Consider the following 18,714-nt stretch of genomic DNA (forward strand, 5'->3'; position numbering starts at 1 on the left):
CTGCACGTCTGCCCCCTCTGGGCTTGTCCCCAGGACACCGCAGCCCCTTTATTGAGCACCCGGGTCTCGGGCCACAGTTAGTCCAGACGTTGTGGCTCATGCACAGGGAACCCGGGGGGCAGGCACCCCCTGGCCTGGGGCCTCTCCTCGGTTGTGTCTGCTCCGGGTTCCCAGGAGTGCCCACCTGATATTTTTCGGTTCACGGTGGGGGAGTCTGTTTTTGTTTTCAATGTAGGAGTACTGCTATTTGCTCAGCCATTGATTAAGCTGATTAAATTGGGCTTGAATTCCACATACTTTATTGTCTTTTTTATTGAATCCCCATGAGATAATGACAAAGCTTTCATGTTAGGATGCAGCCCTGAAATGATCGAACACCCATCCCTCCCCCAGTGCACCCCCTCCACCACCATTGTCCCGTGTATCCTCCCCCATCCCAGTCCTCACCCTGCCTCCACAGCAGGTAATTCAGGGGCAGACTTTTCCAGAGTGGAACAGAGAGGCGGGATCCGGCCAACCTCAGAACCAGGCTGCTTTTCATGATAACAACCACGGGGGAGCCGTGGGGCTCTAGGGCCGGGGACTGTGGGGACTGGGGGCGTCTGTCCTCAGGAGCGGGGCCCCTGCCTCGCCCCCTGGGCCCGGAGAGCACAGCTTATGCAAGCCTGCAGCTGCCCTGTTCCCAGGCGCTGGTGTGCCCAGCTGGCCCCTTCTCACTGAAGGTCACTGGGCGGGGCCGGGGGTTAGGGGCCATAAGAGGGGCCCGCGGCCGGCAGCCCCACATCGCCTGCTGCACACCATGGCCTTCCTGTGGCTCGTGTCCTGCTTCGCCCTCCTGGGCTCCGCCTTCGGTGAGTGGCGGCCTCAGCGGCCATGAATACCTGTGAGCTGTCAGGAGACGCTGGGTCTGGCCGGGGGGAGCGCTGAGCCCCTTCCCCACCCTGAGCCTCGGGCCCTGACAGGCCGGGTGGGCAGGAGGGGACGGTCCTCTGGGCTCTGTGAGCTCTCACTGTCGCAGCTGGGGGAACGAGAGGGTCTGTGAGGGCAGCAGAGGCCCAAGAGCACACGGTGGGCCCCCTCCAGATCTCTCCGGAAGTGCATGGGTTGCTTTTCATCTTGTTTCTACTTTTTGGGCCTCACCTGGTGGTGCTCAGGGAGCCCTCTGGGTGTCAGGGACAGAGCCCTGCCTTCCAACCTGCGCCTCGGCCCCAGAGCTCTCTCGAGCCCAAGGTCACTTGAGGTTCCTCTCAAGGGGTGTCTGAGGCCCCGGGCCCACGCCTGGTGACTCTACCTACCGGCCCAGCAGCTCACGTGAGGCCTGAGTTCGTGGGGCAGCCTGAAAGTTCTCGATCTCCGGGGGTGGCCTCTGAATGCCGCAGTGTTCAGAGGCGTGCAGCGCTGCCGGGGAGTCCAGGGCTGCAGGGCTAGAAGCCAGGTGGGCCGCGCAGGGCGAGTACTGGACCCTTTACCTCCTGGTTCTATGGACTGGCTCTTGGGGAATTTCATTTTTGTTTTAACGAGTTAAAAAAGGTACAGATATGGGGCTGTGGTGATAGTACAGCAGGTAGGGCGTTTGCCTTGCATGTGCCCGGGCCGGGTTCGAATCCCAGCATCCCATATGGTCCCCTGAGCACTGCCAGGGGTGATTCCTGAGTGCAGAGCCAGGACTAACCCCGGGGCATTGTCCGGTGTGACCTAAAAAAGAAAAAAAAAAAGTACAGATATGTGAATTTCCGAAAGGGGCTGAAGAGGGAGGAGCAGCTCTGGCCGGGAAGGGGGACAGGGACACAGCTGTGTGGGGACCCTCCACTAGGGTTGTAGGTTGAGCTTTTCTGGAGGAGGGTGACACAGGATGCAGAGCGGCCTGGGCAGGGGGGACGGAGGCACCAGCTGTGCACACAGGCCAAGCAGCCTTGACCACCCCGTGTCCCCAGGCTGCGGAGTCCCCGCCATCCACCCCGTCCTGAGCGGTCTGTCCAGGATCGTCAACGGTGAGGATGCCATCCCCGGCTCCTGGCCCTGGCAGGTGTCCCTGCAGGTAAGGGGGGTTTGCGCACAAGGATTTTGGATTTAGACAGGCCGGGGGGCTGCTGGTGGGGGTGTCGCTGGAGTCCCCAGCGCTGACCCTCCGTCCGTCCCTCCCACAGGACAAAACCGGCTTCCACTTCTGCGGTGGTTCCCTCATCAGCGAGAACTGGGTGGTGACCGCTGCCCACTGCGGTGTGAAGTGAGAACGGGAAAGACCCTGGGATTAGGGGGGCCCTTTTATGGTGGGTTAAGCCTCTGTCAACCTTGTACCTCTCCCCTTCCTTGGAACACCCAGAGAGTTCAGTCCTGCAGGTCACCCAGGGCTGCTAGGAAGGGAATGGGTGTGGGCACATTTCGGGGACACTGGCTGCGCCCCCATACAGGTGCTTGTAGATGCTGGGGCCAGTCCTGAGCTGTAGGGAAATAGGGGCTCAGAGTCCCTTCCGCAAGTCCCGCCCCGTCGGGCCGACCACGCCCCCTGAAGCCCTTTCAGGTGCGGCCACGCCCCAGAGCCACGCCCGTCCAATCCCCTCCCCCGCGGTCCAACCGCGCCCGGAACTACCGCCTCAGTGCGGCCACGCCCACAGAAGCACGCGCCTCCAGGTCCACGCCCCGCGGGCCAGACCACGCCCCCAAACTCCCTTCCTCCCTGCTCCCCGCCCGCGTTCTGCTCCTCCCGCGGGCCCCAACCTTTCCCGTTTTTCTACAGAACCTCCCACGTGGTGGTCGCTGGCGAGTTCGACCAGGGCTCCGATGCCGAGAACGTCCAGGTTCTGGAGATCGCCCAGGTAAGCGGGGCTGCTTGGGGCGGGCACCGGCGTCTTCCTCGGGGGCCGGCTGGCCGGCCGGGGCGTCCCACACAGCCGCTGCGTCCTGCTGTGCCCGCTCACCTCCGGGTCCTGACCCGCCCCCAGGTCTTCAAGAACCCCAAGTTCAACATGCTGACCGTGCGCAACGACATCACCCTGCTGAAGCTGGCCACCCCCGCCCGCTTCTCCGAGACCGTGTCCGCCGTGTGCCTGCCCAGCGCCGACGATGACTTCCCCGCTGGCTCCATCTGCGCCACCACCGGCTGGGGCAAGACCAAGTACAACGGTGAGTGGTCAGGCCGCGGTCAGGCCGGGCTGAGGCCCCCGCGGCTCCCGGGGTGGGAGGGGGCTTGGCCTCTGGGCCCCGACCCACAGTTGTCTGGTAATGAGGGAAGGGGAAACCCAACGCGAGTGCCCAGAGCTGCCCGCCACCCCCCGTGGCCCGGGGCCAGGAGACACTGGGTCCCCGCAGCGCCCACCCGCAACCGCGGGGTGGCCCGGGCCCCTGTACTGGCTGGGCTGGAGCGCGGGCAGCGGGGATCCCGCGGGGTGGGTCAGGGGCAGCCGGCCGCTCCCCGCTCCGCGGGCCCCAAGGCTGGCCGGCCGGCCAGAGCCCTCCTCCACGCCGGGAACCAGGGCGCCGGGGGCGCCGAGAAGCCCTGACCGCGTCTCTGTCCCGCAGCCAACAAGACCCCCGACAAGCTGCAGCAGGCCTCCCTGCCCCTGCTGTCCAACGACGAGTGCAAGAAGTTCTGGGGCAACAAGATCACCGACGTGATGGTGTGCGCCGGCGCCAGCGGCGTCTCCTCCTGCATGGTGCGTCCCCCTCCCCCGCGCCGCCCCCGCGGGCGTCCAGGGCATGTCCTGCTTCAGGACCAAGCCGGGCAGTGCGGGGCCCTGGCCCCTGCTCCCCGCGCATCCGGGGACAGGCTCCGGGCCCAGGGGCGCTCACAGCTCCCTCTCCTCCCGCAGGGTGACTCCGGCGGCCCCCTGGTCTGCCAGAAGGACGGCGCCTGGACCCTGGTGGGCATCGTGTCCTGGGGCAGCGGCTTCTGCTCCACCTCCACTCCCGCCGTGTACGCCCGCGTCACCGAGCTCATGCCCTGGGTGCAGGAGATCATGGCCGCCAACTAAGGCGGGGCTCCTCCGTGCCCATTCCCCTGCCCCCCAATAAAAGCCTCTTCACCCAAGTGCTGGCTCTGGAGTGTCTGTCTTACCCGGGGAGGGGGCTGCAGTTCCCCTGCCGCCCACCAGGGGCGATGGTGGGCTATGGTGACGCTAGCAGGTCGCAGCCCTGGGCAGCCTCTGGGCCAGCTCAGCTCTGCACCGGGGGTGGACGGGTCATTCCTGCCAAAGCCGCGCTTCTCAGCCCGTCTCTAGGTCCTTGGGATGGGTCAGTGCCAGATGGACCCGGAGACAAACCTTATGGAAGGTTCAGCTGGTACCCCCTGTGCCCACTGGGCCCCTCAGGGCCGTGACCGGTTGGACCCTGTCCTTTCTGCCCAGCCCTGGCTGTCCCCTGTGTGTCCCTGTCCCTTATTTGAGGGTTTTCTGAGAGCCGGATGCTGGTCAGACTCGGGGTCTCTGCTTTTCTTTCTCTTTCTCCCGTACCACAATTGGCTGTTCTCAGGGGCTATTTCTGGTGGGCTCACGGGGATCTGTGCTTGGGGTCACTCAAGGGTGCTGGGGCTAACCCTGTTTCAGACACGTGTCGCACAAGCACCCGGCCCGCTGTACCACCTACCCGCCGTCCTGACTCCCGGCGCCCCCAAACCTCCTTTGGTTGCTGTCTCGTTACTGCCGGCTCTGCTCTCGGGACCGTTGGTGGTGGGCTCAGTGAGCTCAGGGGCCGTATGCGGTGCCGGGGTCCCTCATGCCGGCCCTGTGCGAGGCCCGCGCCCTGCCTGCTGTACTGTCTCCCTGCCCCCATTCCTTTCCAGGGAATGATGCGGCGACAGCTCAAGGCTGGGTGCGGGCTCAGTCACCCTGAGTGACCCCAGTAGAGTCAGGAGTCTGCCACAGCTTGCACTGCTGAGTGTGACCCCTAGCACCCCCCAAAGCAGTGCACTGTGGGGGGGCCGTGGGGGCGTGGGGTAGGGCGTGTGGCATTTCAATGCCAGACAGGAGGGAGAGTCAGGCTCAGGCCTCACCCCAGAGCTCCCAGGTGTGGCCCCACAATACTCCCAGAAATCAGGGTCCCGGGGGGCCGGAAGACAGTCTACGGGTCCGGTCTTGCCTCTCTGTGGTGGATCCCGCCTGAGCCAACACCACGCTGGGTCCCCGAGTATATCAGGGTCACTCCTGAGAACTGTGCAGGAATAGCCCCTGCGAGCTCCTGGCTAGAACCCCCAAGAGCCCCCGGTTCGATATACAAACAGACTTTATGTGTAGTGAAAGGTACAGGCCTTTTATTCTTTTTTTTTATTTTTTATTTTTTTTTATTAGTTTATTTTTAATTAGAGAGTCATCGTGAGGGTACAGTTACAGATCCATACATCTTTGTGCTCATGTTTCCCCCATACAAAGTTTGATAACCCATCCCTTCACCAGTGCCCATTCTCCACCACCAGTAAACCCAACATCCCTACCCCCCTCCCCAGTCCGGTCTCCCCCCACCCCACCCTGCCACTATGGCAGGGAATTCCCTTTTGTTCTCTCTCTCTGATTACGTGTTGTGGTTTGCAATAAAGGTGTTGAGTGGCCATTGTGTTCAGTCTCTAGTCTGTATTCGGCCCGCATCACCCTTCCCCCACATGACCTCCAACCACATTTTACTTGGTGGTCCCTTCCCTGAGTTACCCAGAATGAGAGACCAGCCTCCAAGCCATGGAAACAATCTCCTGGTACTTATTTCTACTATTCTTGGGCGTTAGTCTTATAGTCTATTATTCTATATTCCACAGATGAGTGCAATCTTTATATGTCTGTCTCTCTCTTTCTGACTCATTTCACTTAGCATGATACTTTCCATGTTGATCCACTTATATGCAAACGTCATGACCTCATTTTTTCTAACAGCTGCATAGTATTCCATTGTATAGATGTACCAGATTTCTTCAACCAGTCATCTGTTCTAGGGCACTTGGGTTTTTTCCAGATTCTGGCTATTGTAAACAGTGCTGCGGTGAACATATAAGTGCATATGTCACTTCGACTATACTTTTTGGCTTTTCTGGGATATATTCCCAGCAGTGGTATTGCTGGGTCAAATGGGAGCTCAACCTCTAGTTTTTTGAGAATCGTCCATACTGTTTTCCAAAAGGGCTGAACTAGCCGGCATTCCCACCAGCAGTGTAGAAGGGTCCCTTTCTCCCCACATCCTCTCCGACAGCGGTTGCTTTTGTTCTTTTGGATGTGTGCTAGTCTCTGTGGTGTGAGGTGGTAGCTCATGGTTGTTTTGATCTGCATCTCTCTGACGATTAGTGATGTAGAGCACTTTTTCATGTGTCTTTTGGCCATTCGTATCTCTTCCTTGGTAAAGTTTCTGTTCATTTCTTCGCCCCATTTTTTGATGGGGTTGGATGTTTTCTTCTTGTAGAGTTCAACCAGTGCTTTATATACCCTTGATATCAACCCCTTATCTGATGGGTATTGTGTAAGTATCCTTTCCCATTCATACAGGCCTTTTATTCTTATGTATTTCAGATTCTTTTTTCATACTTATGTTATGGTGAATTACAGAGTTTCAAAGTTGGTTGTGAGTTTCAGGTGTGATGTTTCAACAACGAAAATCCTGTCACCAGGGTCCACTGCCTGTCACCAAGGTCCCAGTTTCCCTCCTGCTCCCCAGCTGCCTCTGTGTAGGCACTTTCCCCACCTCCTTTCTGTGCCCAGGTCTTGTCCTGAGTGGCCACTCTCCTCGGCCATTGCTATAGTGGTCCCTCATCTGACTGCCCTGCCCCACCCTAGGGGCAGGGTTCCTGCTGAGGACCAGTTTTCACACCCTTTTCAATTGTTTCTGCTGCTTCTGGGCAGTAGTTAGTCCCCTACACCCTACTCCATCTCTCATTGCAGGGGGGATCTTTTTTTTACTTTTTTTACTTTATTTCTTAAGGTTCTTCACATTAACTGTCACTGTATCACTGTCATCGCGTTGTTCATCGATTTGCTCGAGCAGGCACCAGTAATGTCTCCTTTGTGAGATCTGTTTCTGTTTTTGGCTTATCGAATACACCACGGGTAGCTTGCCAGGCTCTGCCATGTGGGCGAGATACTACTCTCAGTAGCTTGCCGGGCTCCGAGAGGGGCGGAGGAATCAAAGTAACTTTTTACTTTCTTTTTGCATCACTCCTGGCTCTGCACCCAGAAACCACTCCTGGTGGTGCTCAGGGGACCACATAGGATGCTGGGTATCTAACCTGGGTTGGCTGCATGCAAGGCAAGTGCCCCACCAGCTGTGCTATCACTCCAGCCCCACAAAGTAACAGGACACAGTGGGTTACAGATTTCAGAAAAAACTCATTACAGTGATAGGAGAATTTTAAGGAGCACTTTTCTATGAGTAAGGGAGCTCTCTGTAGTTCCTGTATCAGGCAGTGACCTAGCGTGTGAGTGACAGAGGCAGGTAACTTCAAGCTCTCAGGCAAAGCCCAGATCCTCTGTAAGCTTCCTGTGCAGAGCCCAGACCAGCCCTGTTGGAAGTGTTAATGACCTCTGCTGCCCCAGTGAGCGATGACACTCAGACAGGATCTGCAGGGCCCGAGGGCTGCTTGGCCGGCCCTTCAGCTGGAAGAAGCTGGTCAGGAGGGAACTACAGCGCCTAGGCTAGGCTGTGGAGTACTAAAACTGGTTTGAAAAAACTCTGCTCAAATGAGAAACTGCAGAAAGGAAACGTGGAGTCGACATGGAGAAACACGGAACAGACCCTGCAGACACGGCGAGATGGAGCAGCTCACAGCGCCACGGATGTCCCCTCTGCACAGCAGCTGGCGAAAACCGCATGGCCTCGCTTTGGGGTGCTGCTCACACCTTGCGCTCCTTTTGCTGTTTGTGCTCTGGGCGTCCGGCACAAAACAAGTTCAGCTGCTTCTTTCCAGTGCAGCGGCTCTGGGCCAGAGAAAGAAACTGCAGCTGGTTCCGGCTCACTCGCATTCATTGATTCCGTACAGTATTTCAACACCAATCCACCAGCATCACACCTTCCCACCACCATTATTTTGAATTTTTCCACCACCACTCAGGCCTGCCTACAGGGCAGATGCTACATAATTTATTTTCTATTCTTTATTATGAATATTAGGAGCGGTCACGCTGTCATGAAAAAGACTGCGCACTTCTGGAATTCCAAAATTGTAAATGCGGGGGTCCAGGGACATCTCAGTAGGGAGCTAATCCATTCTGAGATTCACCTGTGAGGAGTCTCAGGATCAAGGCCTTTAATGTACTGAGATGTAGCCTGGAGGCAGTTCGTGGGTGTGGCAGCCTGAACCCCAAGGGGAGGGGGAATAGGAAGGCGGGCTTGTCTCCATAGTCGCCCTGTGGCCTGGAGTCTTAGTCCCAGATCCCGCGTACCTGGGTTTTCTTCTGAAAGCATGTGGCCACTGGGAGTTCGTCTGGATGGGCGGAGAGGGAAGCCCCCTCCACAGGGAGGCCGTTCTGTCCCTGTCTCTCACATCAAGACACTCTCCAGATCCAGCCTTGTCCGACTTCATCGTTTCTTACGGCTGAGTAGTATTCCACTGCACATATGTGCCATGTTGGCCATTTGTGGGATTACACAGTGCCGGGGGAAGTCCCTGGGTGTGACCGCCTAGCTACTGGAAAATGGGAAATCTGGCTGGAAGAGGCCCAGTCCCGATCCGAGCAGGCTTGGAGGTCTCAGTCCCGGGTCCACACACCAGGGTTCCTCTGCCGGTACCTTCATGCATGAGGCTCGTCTGAACTTGTGGACAGGAGCCTTGAGCCTGGCTGTGGCTAGGCTCTGGAGCTCTTCATCCTCGGGAGGTCTGCTCGGGGCAGGAGGGAAGCTGGAGCCCACCCACTCCAGAGGCCCCAGGGAAGACAGCCAGGCGTGCTGGAGAACCTGCCAAGCTACTGAGAGTTTCCGGCCCACATGGGAGAGCCTCGCAAACTCCCCAGTGTGTATTCATATGCCAAAACCAGTAGCAATGCTGGGTCTCATTCCCCTGACACTGAAAGAGCCTCAATGCAGCGTCATTTGGAAGGATGAGTAAAGGGAGGCTTTTAAAATCTCAAGGCGGGGCTGGAGCAATAGCACAGCAGGTAGGGCGTTTGCCTTGCACGAGGCCGACCGGGGTTCGATTCCCAGCATCCCATTTGGTCCCCTGAGCACCGCCAGGAATAATTCCTGAGTGCAGAGCCAGGAGTAACCCCTGTGCATCGCCAGGTGTGACCCAAAAAGAAAAAAAAAAAAACAATCTAAATCTCAGGGCTAGGGTGAATGGAGACGTTTCTGAGACCTCTAGAGAAATTCAACGATTAATGAGATAATGATGATGATGATGACGATGATGATGATGTGTACCATAGCTTCTATGCCCTGTCATCTATTCTTGGGAGCTGGGTTGTTTCGAGAGTTTGGCTATTTCGGATGATGCTGTAGGAACACAGGAGAGCAAGGGTCTTTCCTGCACTGTGATTTTGGGTCCCTGGGAATTCCAAGGAGTGGAATGACCCGGTCCTATGACAGCTCAATTCCCAGTTTTCTGAGGAATGTCCATGGCGTTTTCCCAAAAAGGCTGGACCAGCCAACGGTTCTCCCCAGCATTCACACACACCGATATCGTCATTGTTGATGTGGAGACGCACAGGTCTCTGGGTGCAGAGGAAGGAGGCAGGGCTGCACGGAGATCTCAGTGGAGGGGGGCGGGAGGTCACTCGGCAGCCCCCAGTTCCCTGCACGTCGGCCCAGTTACTCTGCTCCAGGCCTTGCTGATGTCTTTTCTGGTTGCGTCCCCACCCAGCCCGTGGCCCTGTGACCCAACGCAGCTCCACATCCTCGCACAGCTGGAGGTGCTCACGTGGGAGTGCACCCCCTTTCCCTCCAGCTCCCCTGGCACATGGAGGCTGCTGCTCCTTCACACCCCCAATCCCCTTGACTCCCAGAACCCAAGCCCGGAATAACCAGGAGGGCCAGGGTCTTCTCATGGGCTCGTGATTTCCTCAGTGATACCAGAATCTAGCCTGTGGGGGTGCCCTCGGCTAGCTTCAGGGAACCCCAAACCTGGGCGGCAGGGCAGGCCCTCCGCCCTTCGTGGGTATCCTGTTGCTGCTACAAGATGTGCTGTGAGATGGGCCGGAGGGAGAGTACAGCGGGTAGGATGATCGGCCCGAGCATCATATAGGGTCCCTGAGACCTGCCGGGAGTGATATCTAAACACGGAGCCAGGAGGAGCCCTGAGTACCACCGGCTGTGGACACTCCCAACAAAGAGACATGACATGACGTTTAGTGCATCAGCAACTGTTTTGGAGTCACGAGGAAAAGCCAGACTCCAAGTTGTCACAACTATGGGGAACTGTCCCCTTGACTTCCTCGCTCAAAGCAAAACCAGGGCCAGAGGATAGCCCAGCGGGAATGCTTTTGCCTCCACACAGCCCACGCCGGTTCCATTCCTGGCATCACACATGGTCCCCTAGCTCTGCCTGAGTAAGCCCTGAGCACCGCCAAGTGTGGTTCAAAATCTCCACCACCCACATCGCACACTCACATAAAGGAAAAATCAGTAAATCAATATTTCTCACCTCCGCTGGCTGTCGGCTGTTCCTCTGGTCCAAGCCCTTCACTGGGGCGAGTGTTGCGGCCGCTCCTGACCTTGAAGGCACCTGCGGCTCCCTCTGCTCTGCAGACTGGGCTCTGGACTGTAAAGCCCTTTTGCTAGGGGCCCTGCAGGAGCTGGGGGGCATGTGCAGGACGTGTCAGATGGGCACAGTCACAGCCTCTTGACAGCATCTGCTCCCCAAGTTCCCAGCAGGGGGACAGGACCAACAAACACTCAGGGTCACACCCAGGGTCCAGGGTCACAGGAGAGGCCCTGGGTCACAGCCTGGGACACACACCAGGCCTCAGGCCTGTGCTCAGGGTCACACACCAGGAGTCGGGGACACACCAGGACTCAGAGTCACAAAGCAGTGCTCAGAGACACACACCGGGGCGCAGCTCTCTCCTGGCGGGGAGAGGGGCGTCTCCTAATCCGGGGAACCTCTATTGCCGCTGTCGGTGGGGCTGGCACAGTGTCCACAGTGAGAACAGAACGAAAAGCTACAGGCAAGAGAGTCACCGCTCCCCATGGTCTCCCACCCAAGAGGGCACAAACACAGCCGGGTCCTGCCAGGGGCTGCAGAGAACAGCGGTACCGGCTGCCTTCAGGGGGTTCCGGCTGCCTTGGGGGTCCTGGTTGTGTGCTGCAGCTGTTCCTGCAGGTTGGGGTCTTGGTCTTAGACTTCTTCTAGCCTTAGAGGTTGGGCCCTGTGGCCTCTCATCTGGCCAGATACAGGGCAGGGTGGGGCCGCGGGTGGGGCCCGGGGGCTCTCTTCAGCCTCCTGCAGCTGCATTCAGAACTGTGGTCAGGACTGGGCGGATTCACAGTGTCCCAGAGCCCGAAGCCCCCTGACACTCCAGCTTCACTCAGCTGTGGGAAGTCCCAGAAGCTTCAGGCGGCCACTAGCACCGATCCAGCCCATTGGCCCAGATGTGCCCCCTAAGCTCCCCGAAGGCCCTGGTTGACTCAGGCTGGCGGGTGGAACACTGACATCCGAGTAAGATGCGCCTCAGCCGAGCCCACGAGTCCCAGACGGGCCTGTTCTACCACAGGCGGCCGCTTCCCACAGCCTGAGCTTGGAGTGCTGCTCGCTCTGGGCTTGTCCCCCAAATCCTGGCCAGGCCCCCTCACCCTAGTTGGGCAAACTCTCCTTTAGGGTTTGCTTTTTACTTGGGGGAGCCTGTGGTGCTGAGGGTCACCCCCGGGTTAAACCAGGTGCTCAGTCCTAGAGATTTCTCCAGGTCCCTCTGTTCTCTTGGTGCTCAGAGTTTCTGTCTGTCTGTGTGTCCCAGCAGCCTGTGTGGGTGCGCATTTGAGGCCTGTCATGGGTTCGGGTGTCCTTGCCACATGTGGATTCCCGGCTGCAGCTGCCCCCAGCCGTGCCTGCACCTCTGCTCCCTCTGGGGTCTGGGGCACCGCGGCGACCTTTGGTGAGCACCTGGGGTCTCAGGCTGCACCTAATCCTGACAATGTGACTGTCACACAAAGGGCGACCGGGGGTGTGGGACAGCCCCCATGCTTGGAGCCCCCGTGGGTTGACTCCTGGGCTCTGCCTATCCCCGGACTCTGCTGGGCCCCCACCTGGTATTCTCCAGTTCAGGGTGGGGGAGACTTTTCTGGAGTAGAGCAGAGAGGTGGGAGCCCGATCTGTGACCTGGTGTGGGCGTGATCGGCCAAGCACCTGGCTGCTTGCATGAGAATGACCATGAGTGCACCGCGGGGGCTCTAGGACTGGGGGGCTGTGGAGGCTGGGGGTGTCCGTCCTCAGGAGTGGGGCCTCCTGCCCACCTGGGACCTGACTGGCCTCGCCCCCTGTGCCCGGGGAGCATGGGCTGATGCAAGCCTGCAGCTGCCCTGTTCCCAGGCGCTGGTGTGCCCAGCTGGCCCCTTCTCACTGAAGGTCACTGGGCGGGGCCTGGGGTTCGGGGCCATAAGAGGGGCCCGCGGCTGGCAGCCCCACATCGCCTGCTGCACACCATGGCCTTCCTGTGGCTCGTGTCCTGCTTCGCCCTCCTGGGCTCCGCCTTCGGTGAGTGGCGGCCTCAGTGGCCACGAGTACCTGTGAGCTGTCGGGGGACGCTGGGCCGGGCCGGGGGAGCGCTGAGCCCCTTCACCACCCTGAGCCTCGGGCCCTGACAGGCCGGGTGGGCAGTAGCGGACGGTTCTCTCGGCTCTGTGAGCTCTCACTGCCGCAGCTGGGGGGGCAGGGAGGGCCTCTGAGGGCAGCAGAGGCCCAAGAGCACATGGTGGGAGTGTGGACCCCCAAGGTCTCTCCGGAAGTGTATTGGTTGCTTTTCATCTTGTTTCTCCTTTTTGGGCCTCACCTGGTGGTGCTCAGGGAGCCCTCTGGGGTCTCAGGGACAGAGCCCCACCTCCAACCTGCGCCTCGGCCCCCAGAGCTCTCTCCAGCTCAGGGTCACTTGGGGTTCTTTTCAAGGGGTGTCTGAGGCCCCGGGCCCACTCCTGGTGACTCTAACCTACCGGCCCAGCAGCTCATGTGAGGCCTGAGTCCGCGGGGCTGCTGGGGATCCCGGGGCAGCCTGACAGTTTTTTGGGCCTCTGGGGGTGGCACCCCGCAATATTTTGAGGCATCCAGAGCTGTCCAGCGCTGCCAGGGAGTCCAGGGCTGCGGGGCTAGAAGCCAGGTGGGCGCGCGTAGGTGAGCACTGGACTCTATATCCTGGTTCTGGGGACTAGGTCTTTGGAATTTCGTTTTTGTTTTAACGAGTTTCACTGTATCACTGTATCACTGTCACCCCATTGCTCATTGATTTGCTCAGGTGGGCACCAGTAATGTCTCTATTGTGAGACTTGTTACTGTTTTTGGCATATTGAATATGCAACGGGTAGCTTGCCCGGCTCTCCGAGAGGTGCGGAGGCATGAACCTGGGGTGTCCCGTGTAAGGCAAATGCCCTACTTGCTGTGCTATCACTCCAGCCCCATAATGAGTTTAAAATGTACAAATATGTGTATCTCTGGAGGATCCTAAACAGGGAGGAGCAGCTCTGCTGGAAGGGGGACAGGGACACAGCTGTGTGGGGACCCTTCCCTAGGGTTTTGGGTTGCGCTGTTCTGGAGGACGGTGACACGGGATGCAGAGATGCCTGGGGCGGGGGGACGGAGGCACAGCTGTGCACACAGGCCAAGCAGCCTTGACCACCCCGTGTCCCTCAGGCTGCGGAGTCCCTGCCATCCACCCCGTCCTGAGCGGTCTGTCCAGGATCGTCAACGGTGAGGATGCCATCCCCGGCTCCTGGCCCTGGCAGGTGTCCCTGCAGGTAAGGGGGGTTTGCGCACAAGGATTTTGGATTTAGATCAGTATGGGGGCGCTGTTGGTGGGGGTGTCACTGAGTCCCCAGTATTGACCCTCCGCCCATCCCACAGGACAAAACCGGCTTCCACTTCTGCGGTGGTTCCCTCATCAGCGAGAACTGGGTGGTGACCGCTGCCCACTGCGGTGTGAGGTGAGATTGCGAGTTCCCGGGGACCCTGGGGTTAGGGGGGGTCTTTCCTTGGTGGGTTAAGCCTCTCTCAACATCGTACCTCTTCCCTTTCTCGGAAAACCCAAGAATTCAGTCCCGTACGTCACTCAGGGTTGCTAGGAAGGAACTGGGTGTGGACACTTTTGGGGGACACTGGCTACGCCCCATCTTTTGTCCCCACACAGTTTCTTGTAGATGCTTAGGGCAGTCCTGAGCTGTGTGGAATAGCAGCTGAGAAGACCCGCCCATAGTCCCGCCCCGTCAGGGCCGACCACGCCTCCAACTCCCCTACTCTGCAGCAGTTCCTTAGCCCCGCCCCCTGATGCCCCGCCCCGCGGCCTTCACCACGCCCCTGGACCTCGTATTCGCCACAGTCCCGCCCTTCTAACCACGCCCCCTTCGCGTCCCGCCCATCGGATCGGACCACGCCCTGAACTACTCTGTGCAGCCCCACCCTTTGGCCACGCCCCTCAGGGACCCCGCCCCGCGGCTCGACCATGCCCCCAGGCCCCCGTTTTGCGCAGCCCCTCCCTTCTAACCACGCCCCTTTCGACGCCCCGTCCCTGCAGCCCAGAACTCCCCTCCTCTGTGCCCCCCGACCGCTTCCCGCCCCTCCCTGGGGCCTGAACCCCCCTTTCCCGGTCTCTACAGAACCTCCCACCTGGTCGTGGCTGGCGAGTTTGACCAGGGCTCCGATGCCGAGGACATCCAGGTGCTGAAGATCGCCCAGGTATGGTGACCCCAAATCTCGCAGGGCCCCGGCCGAGCCCCCTCCGAGACCCTCCTCGGGACCCTCTGATGGGGCCTCTAAAGAGGCGGAAAGCAGGGCGGGGGTCCTGCCGCAGACCCCGCGTCCTGGTCCTGCCCTCCCCCCACCACGCCGTGTGTCCCGCCCGCAGGTCTTCAAGAACCCCAAGTTCAACATGTTCACCATCAACAACGACATCACCCTGCTGAAGCTGGCCACCCCCGCCCGCTTCTCCGAGACCGTGTCCGCCGTGTGCCTGCCCAGCGAGGCCGACAGCTTCCCCGCCGGCTCCGTGTGCGCCACCTCGGGCTGGGGCAAGACCAAGTACAACAGTGAGTGCGGCGGGCGGGCCGGGCGGGCCGGGGCCCGCGGGGCCGGGGGACGCGGCCTCACCCGCGCTGTCCCGGCAGATGCCAACACCCCCGACAGGCTGCAGCAGGCCTCCCTGCCCCTGCTGGCCAACGACGAGTGCAAGAAGTTCTGGGGCAACAAGATCACCGACCTGATGGTGTGCGCCGGCGCCAGCGGCGTCTCCTCCTGCATGGTGCGTCCCCGCGCGCGACCCCGCGGGCTCCGGGTGCGAGGATCAGCCTTGGGCGTTTGTCCGCGCCGCGCCCGGTGCTCCTGCCCGAGTCGGGAGGACTCGCAGCAGCGGGGGCCCCGGGCCCCCTGGCCCCGCCAGCCGTCCCCTCCCTCAACCTGACTCCCTTTCCTCCCGCAGGGTGACTCCGGCGGCCCCCTGGTCTGCCAGAAGGACGGCGCCTGGACCCTGGTGGGCATCGTGTCCTGGGGCAGCGGCGTCTGCTCCACCTCCATGCCCGGCGTGTACGCCCGCGTCACCGAGCTCATGCCCTGGGTGCGCCAGATCCTGGCCGACAACTAAGGCGGGGCTGCCCCTGCTCGCGAGCGCCCTCCTGCGCCTCACATCGCAATAAACTGACTTAAGCCCAGTCCCTGGTGTCCGTGTCCAGTGCTTGGTCCCACCTCTCCCACATGGACGGGTCATTCATGATGAAGTCACGCTTCTCAACCCGTGTCATAGTATTTGTTTGGACGGAACCTTCTGGAAGCAGAGTACATCTATGTAGAGTGCACTTGGCTTCAAGGCTGTTGTATACACAGCCTAGCCAGAGAAGTCAAATCCTACAGGCCAGCCCAGGGCCGCACCCTTCGAAGCACAGGCTTTGCTTTTGTTTTCTTCCGTTTGCGAGCCAGAAGTCTGCAGTGCTCGCGTGCTATTCATGGCTTTGTGTTCATGGCTCCCTCCAGGACATGTTCGGGGAGGCCGTGGCGCTGGGGCTCCAGCCTGGGTCTCCTGCAGCAGGGCACTGCTCGCGGCTCTTCCAGGATTCCCCTCAGCACGCCTTTTCTTGTTGCTGCTGCTCCTCCCCCTCCCCTTGAAGCACACACTCTTTATGGGACATGATGGGCATTTGGGACACACCTGGTGATGCTCTGGGCTTACTTCTGGTTTTGTGATCAGGGCTCACTCTTGGCAGAGCGTGGGGTCTATATGTGATGGACCCTGGTCCGCCGCGTGCAGAGCAATGGCCCTACCCACTGTACCATCTCTCCTGCATGAAGCACACTTTTATAATGACCTCCTTTTCTGTCGTACTCCACGGGGACCTTACGAATATGCTTTAGTTTTCTAGACTCTTGCATCTGGGGTTTCAAGCATCTTTTGAGGCTCTTCATGCATTCCAGTCATCATTCTTTCTATGGAAGCTCAAACTCTCCCACCTCTGAGTTCTTCCAGGTGGGCTGGGAGATGTCCTGACTCACTGTGGGGGTTCTCCTGAGCTTGCCCCTTCTTCCCTGTGGGTCCTGTGTTGGCCCTTTCTGCAGGACCCCTGAGTGTCAGATGGTCTGGGGGTCACCACTGCCCCAGATGGATCAGTTCTGACACTTTGTTTCTGCTCCCCCAGTGCAGGGGTCCAGCCAGTGCAATGAGATACACACCCAGTCCTGCTTCCCCGAGTCACCCCTCTTCTTGTCTCCTCTTGCCCACACCCCTCTTTTTCTCCGGTGTCCCTAAATCTAGGGCAGCCAGCTTGCAGTCCACCCCAGTGACTTTTCCACAGGAGTGGAGCTGAGCTGCTTCTTAAATTTTTCCTCCAGAGTTGTTCCTCCTACTTTCCTCTGCCCATCATTTCCTACACTCCTCTGCAGGAAGCTGGGCCCTTAGTATGTTGAGTGATCTGGTTACAGATATAACTTCATTACTGAGAACAGGAAAGAACCCAAATTGTAGCTGAATGTGTGAGTAGAGCAAAAGGCAAAAGGAGCAATAGTAGAGTGGTAGGGTGTTTGCCTTGCACATGGCAAAGGGTTCAATCCCCAGCATCCCTTAAGCTGCCCTGAGCACCACTAGGAGTAATTCCTGAGTGCACATCCAGGAGGAACCTCTGAGCATTGCTGGATGTGGGCCTCTCCCCCTAAAAACAGGAAAAAAAGAAAGAAGGCTCCTTCGGGCTGGAGAGATGGTACAGTGAGAATGGCTCTTTTTCTTCCGAATGGCTGATCTGGGCTTAATGCAGAACCAGGAATAAACCCCGACCACTGTGTGGCCCCAAAACAAAACTAAAAACAGTAAAAGCAAACAACAATTAAAATTAAAGGCCAACCTCCCCCCCCCCACTTTTTTTGAGCCTATAACTGGTGGTGCTCAGGCACTATTCCTGGTTCTTTGCTCAAGAGTGACCTCTAGTGGTCAGTAAACCATACGTGGTATGTGGATTTTAACCTGAAACAGCTGTTTGAAAGGCAACTGTTGCATTATTTACTTGGTCACTCCTGGTGGTGCTCAGGGGGCTGCTCCTGGGTCAGGGCTGGGGGCACCATATGGTGCCAGGGGTAGAACCCCAGATCCTGCATGCAAAGCTTGCACTTCCAGTCCTTTGAATCATCTGCCTTGCCCCACACCCAAAGCTCATTCTTCGAAAGAACCCCAGCACTGCAGGGGTGTAGAAAAAAAAAACCACTCCCAAACTCAGAAGAGCAAAGGACATGTACTTTCTGCATCGATTTTGATTTACCACAATGAAGATGGGTGGGGTGAATATAAAAAGCAGGGAGCAAGGACCACCTTCCAGTACCCTGGACATCTCTAGGAGTGCCTTCCCAAGCACTAAAAAGTCGTGGCTGATGGGGCTGGAGCAATAGCACAGTGGGTAGGGTGTTTGCCTTGCACGCAGCTGACCCGGGTTTGATTCCCAGTATCCCATATGATCCCCCAAGCACCACCAGGAGTAATTCCTAAGTGCATGAGCCAGAAATAACCCCTGTGCATCGAGATGTTACTGGTGCCCTTTCCAAAAAGCAAAAAAAAAAAAAAAGTCGGGGCTGAGTGATAGTACAGAGGGTAAAGTGTTTGCCTTGCACACAGCCAACCTGGGTTTGATCCCCGACATCCCATACAATCCCCTGAGCACTGCCAGGATTAACCTTTAGGTACCACCAGGAGTAACCTCTGAGTAACTCCAGGTGGGACCCCAAACAAAAACAAAAACAAAGAAATCCACATTTAAAATAGTGCAAGCAGGGGCCGGAGCGATAGCACAGCGGGTAGGGCGTTTGCCTTGCACGCGGCCGACCTGGGTTCGATCCCCGGCATCCCATATGGTCCCCCAAGCACCGCCAGGAGTAATTCTTGAGTGCAAAGCCAAGAGTAACCCCTGAGCATCGCTGGGTGTGACCCAAAAACCAAAAAAAATAAAATAAAATAAAATAGTGCAAGCACTCACCTAGTTAAATAGTTTTCTTAATCACTTTCAAGGCTTGTCTTTACCTATTCTCACTGGCTCACCTGCGCTCCATGTCCAGTATTAAAAATCAGTCCCAGGGAGATTCTGCCACCTGGCGGTCAGTATGACAACAGCAGCTTTATCGAAACAATTAAATTATTCTCAGAGCAATTTACTATC

General features: G+C 58.4%; 2 protein-coding genes across 2 annotated transcripts; both read left to right on the forward strand.

The window, feature by feature from the left end:
- Positions 1-770: 770 nt before the first annotated feature.
- LOC129406814 (chymotrypsinogen B) lies at positions 771-4,027 on the forward strand. The gene is made up of 7 exons (XM_055146019.1): positions 771-851; positions 1,935-2,038; positions 2,148-2,227; positions 2,738-2,816; positions 2,943-3,123; positions 3,520-3,653; positions 3,810-4,027. The coding sequence occupies exons 1-7, from the start codon at positions 800-802 to the stop codon at positions 3,969-3,971; spliced, it is 792 nt and encodes a 263-aa protein (XP_055001994.1). The 5' UTR covers positions 771-799; the 3' UTR covers positions 3,972-4,027.
- Positions 4,028-12,486: 8,459 nt separating this feature from the next.
- LOC101559191 (chymotrypsinogen 2) lies at positions 12,487-15,739 on the forward strand. Its single transcript, XM_004600871.2, has 7 exons — positions 12,487-12,586; positions 13,733-13,836; positions 13,943-14,022; positions 14,692-14,770; positions 14,940-15,120; positions 15,199-15,332; positions 15,510-15,739. The coding sequence occupies exons 1-7, from the start codon at positions 12,535-12,537 to the stop codon at positions 15,669-15,671; spliced, it is 792 nt and encodes a 263-aa protein (XP_004600928.2). The 5' UTR covers positions 12,487-12,534; the 3' UTR covers positions 15,672-15,739.
- The last annotated feature ends 2,975 nt before the right edge of the window (positions 15,740-18,714 follow it).

This window comes from Sorex araneus, chromosome 8 (assembly GCF_027595985.1).
Source record: "Sorex araneus isolate mSorAra2 chromosome 8, mSorAra2.pri, whole genome shotgun sequence".
Taxonomy (NCBI): Eukaryota; Metazoa; Chordata; class Mammalia; order Eulipotyphla; family Soricidae; genus Sorex; species Sorex araneus.

What these genes read in the sequence shown, in the direction of transcription:
- LOC129406814 (XM_055146019.1), top strand. Translation starts at nt 800, where the DNA reads ATGGCCTTCCTGTGGCTCGTGTCCTGCTTCGCCCTCCTGGGCTCCGCC. An exon ending in CCTGGCAGGTGTCCCTGCAG is followed by an intron (nt 2,039 to 2,147) that starts GTAAGGGGGGTT and finishes TCCCTCCCACAG; the next exon opens with GACAAAACCGGCTTCCACTT. An exon ending in GCTGCCCACTGCGGTGTGAA is followed by an intron (nt 2,228 to 2,737) that starts GTGAGAACGGGA and finishes GTTTTTCTACAG; the next exon opens with AACCTCCCACGTGGTGGTCG.
- LOC101559191 (XM_004600871.2), top strand. Translation starts at nt 12,535, where the DNA reads ATGGCCTTCCTGTGGCTCGTGTCCTGCTTCGCCCTCCTGGGCTCCGCC. An exon ending in CCTCCTGGGCTCCGCCTTCG is followed by an intron (nt 12,587 to 13,732) that starts GTGAGTGGCGGC and finishes CGTGTCCCTCAG; the next exon opens with GCTGCGGAGTCCCTGCCATC. An exon ending in CCTGGCAGGTGTCCCTGCAG is followed by an intron (nt 13,837 to 13,942) that starts GTAAGGGGGGTT and finishes CCCATCCCACAG; the next exon opens with GACAAAACCGGCTTCCACTT.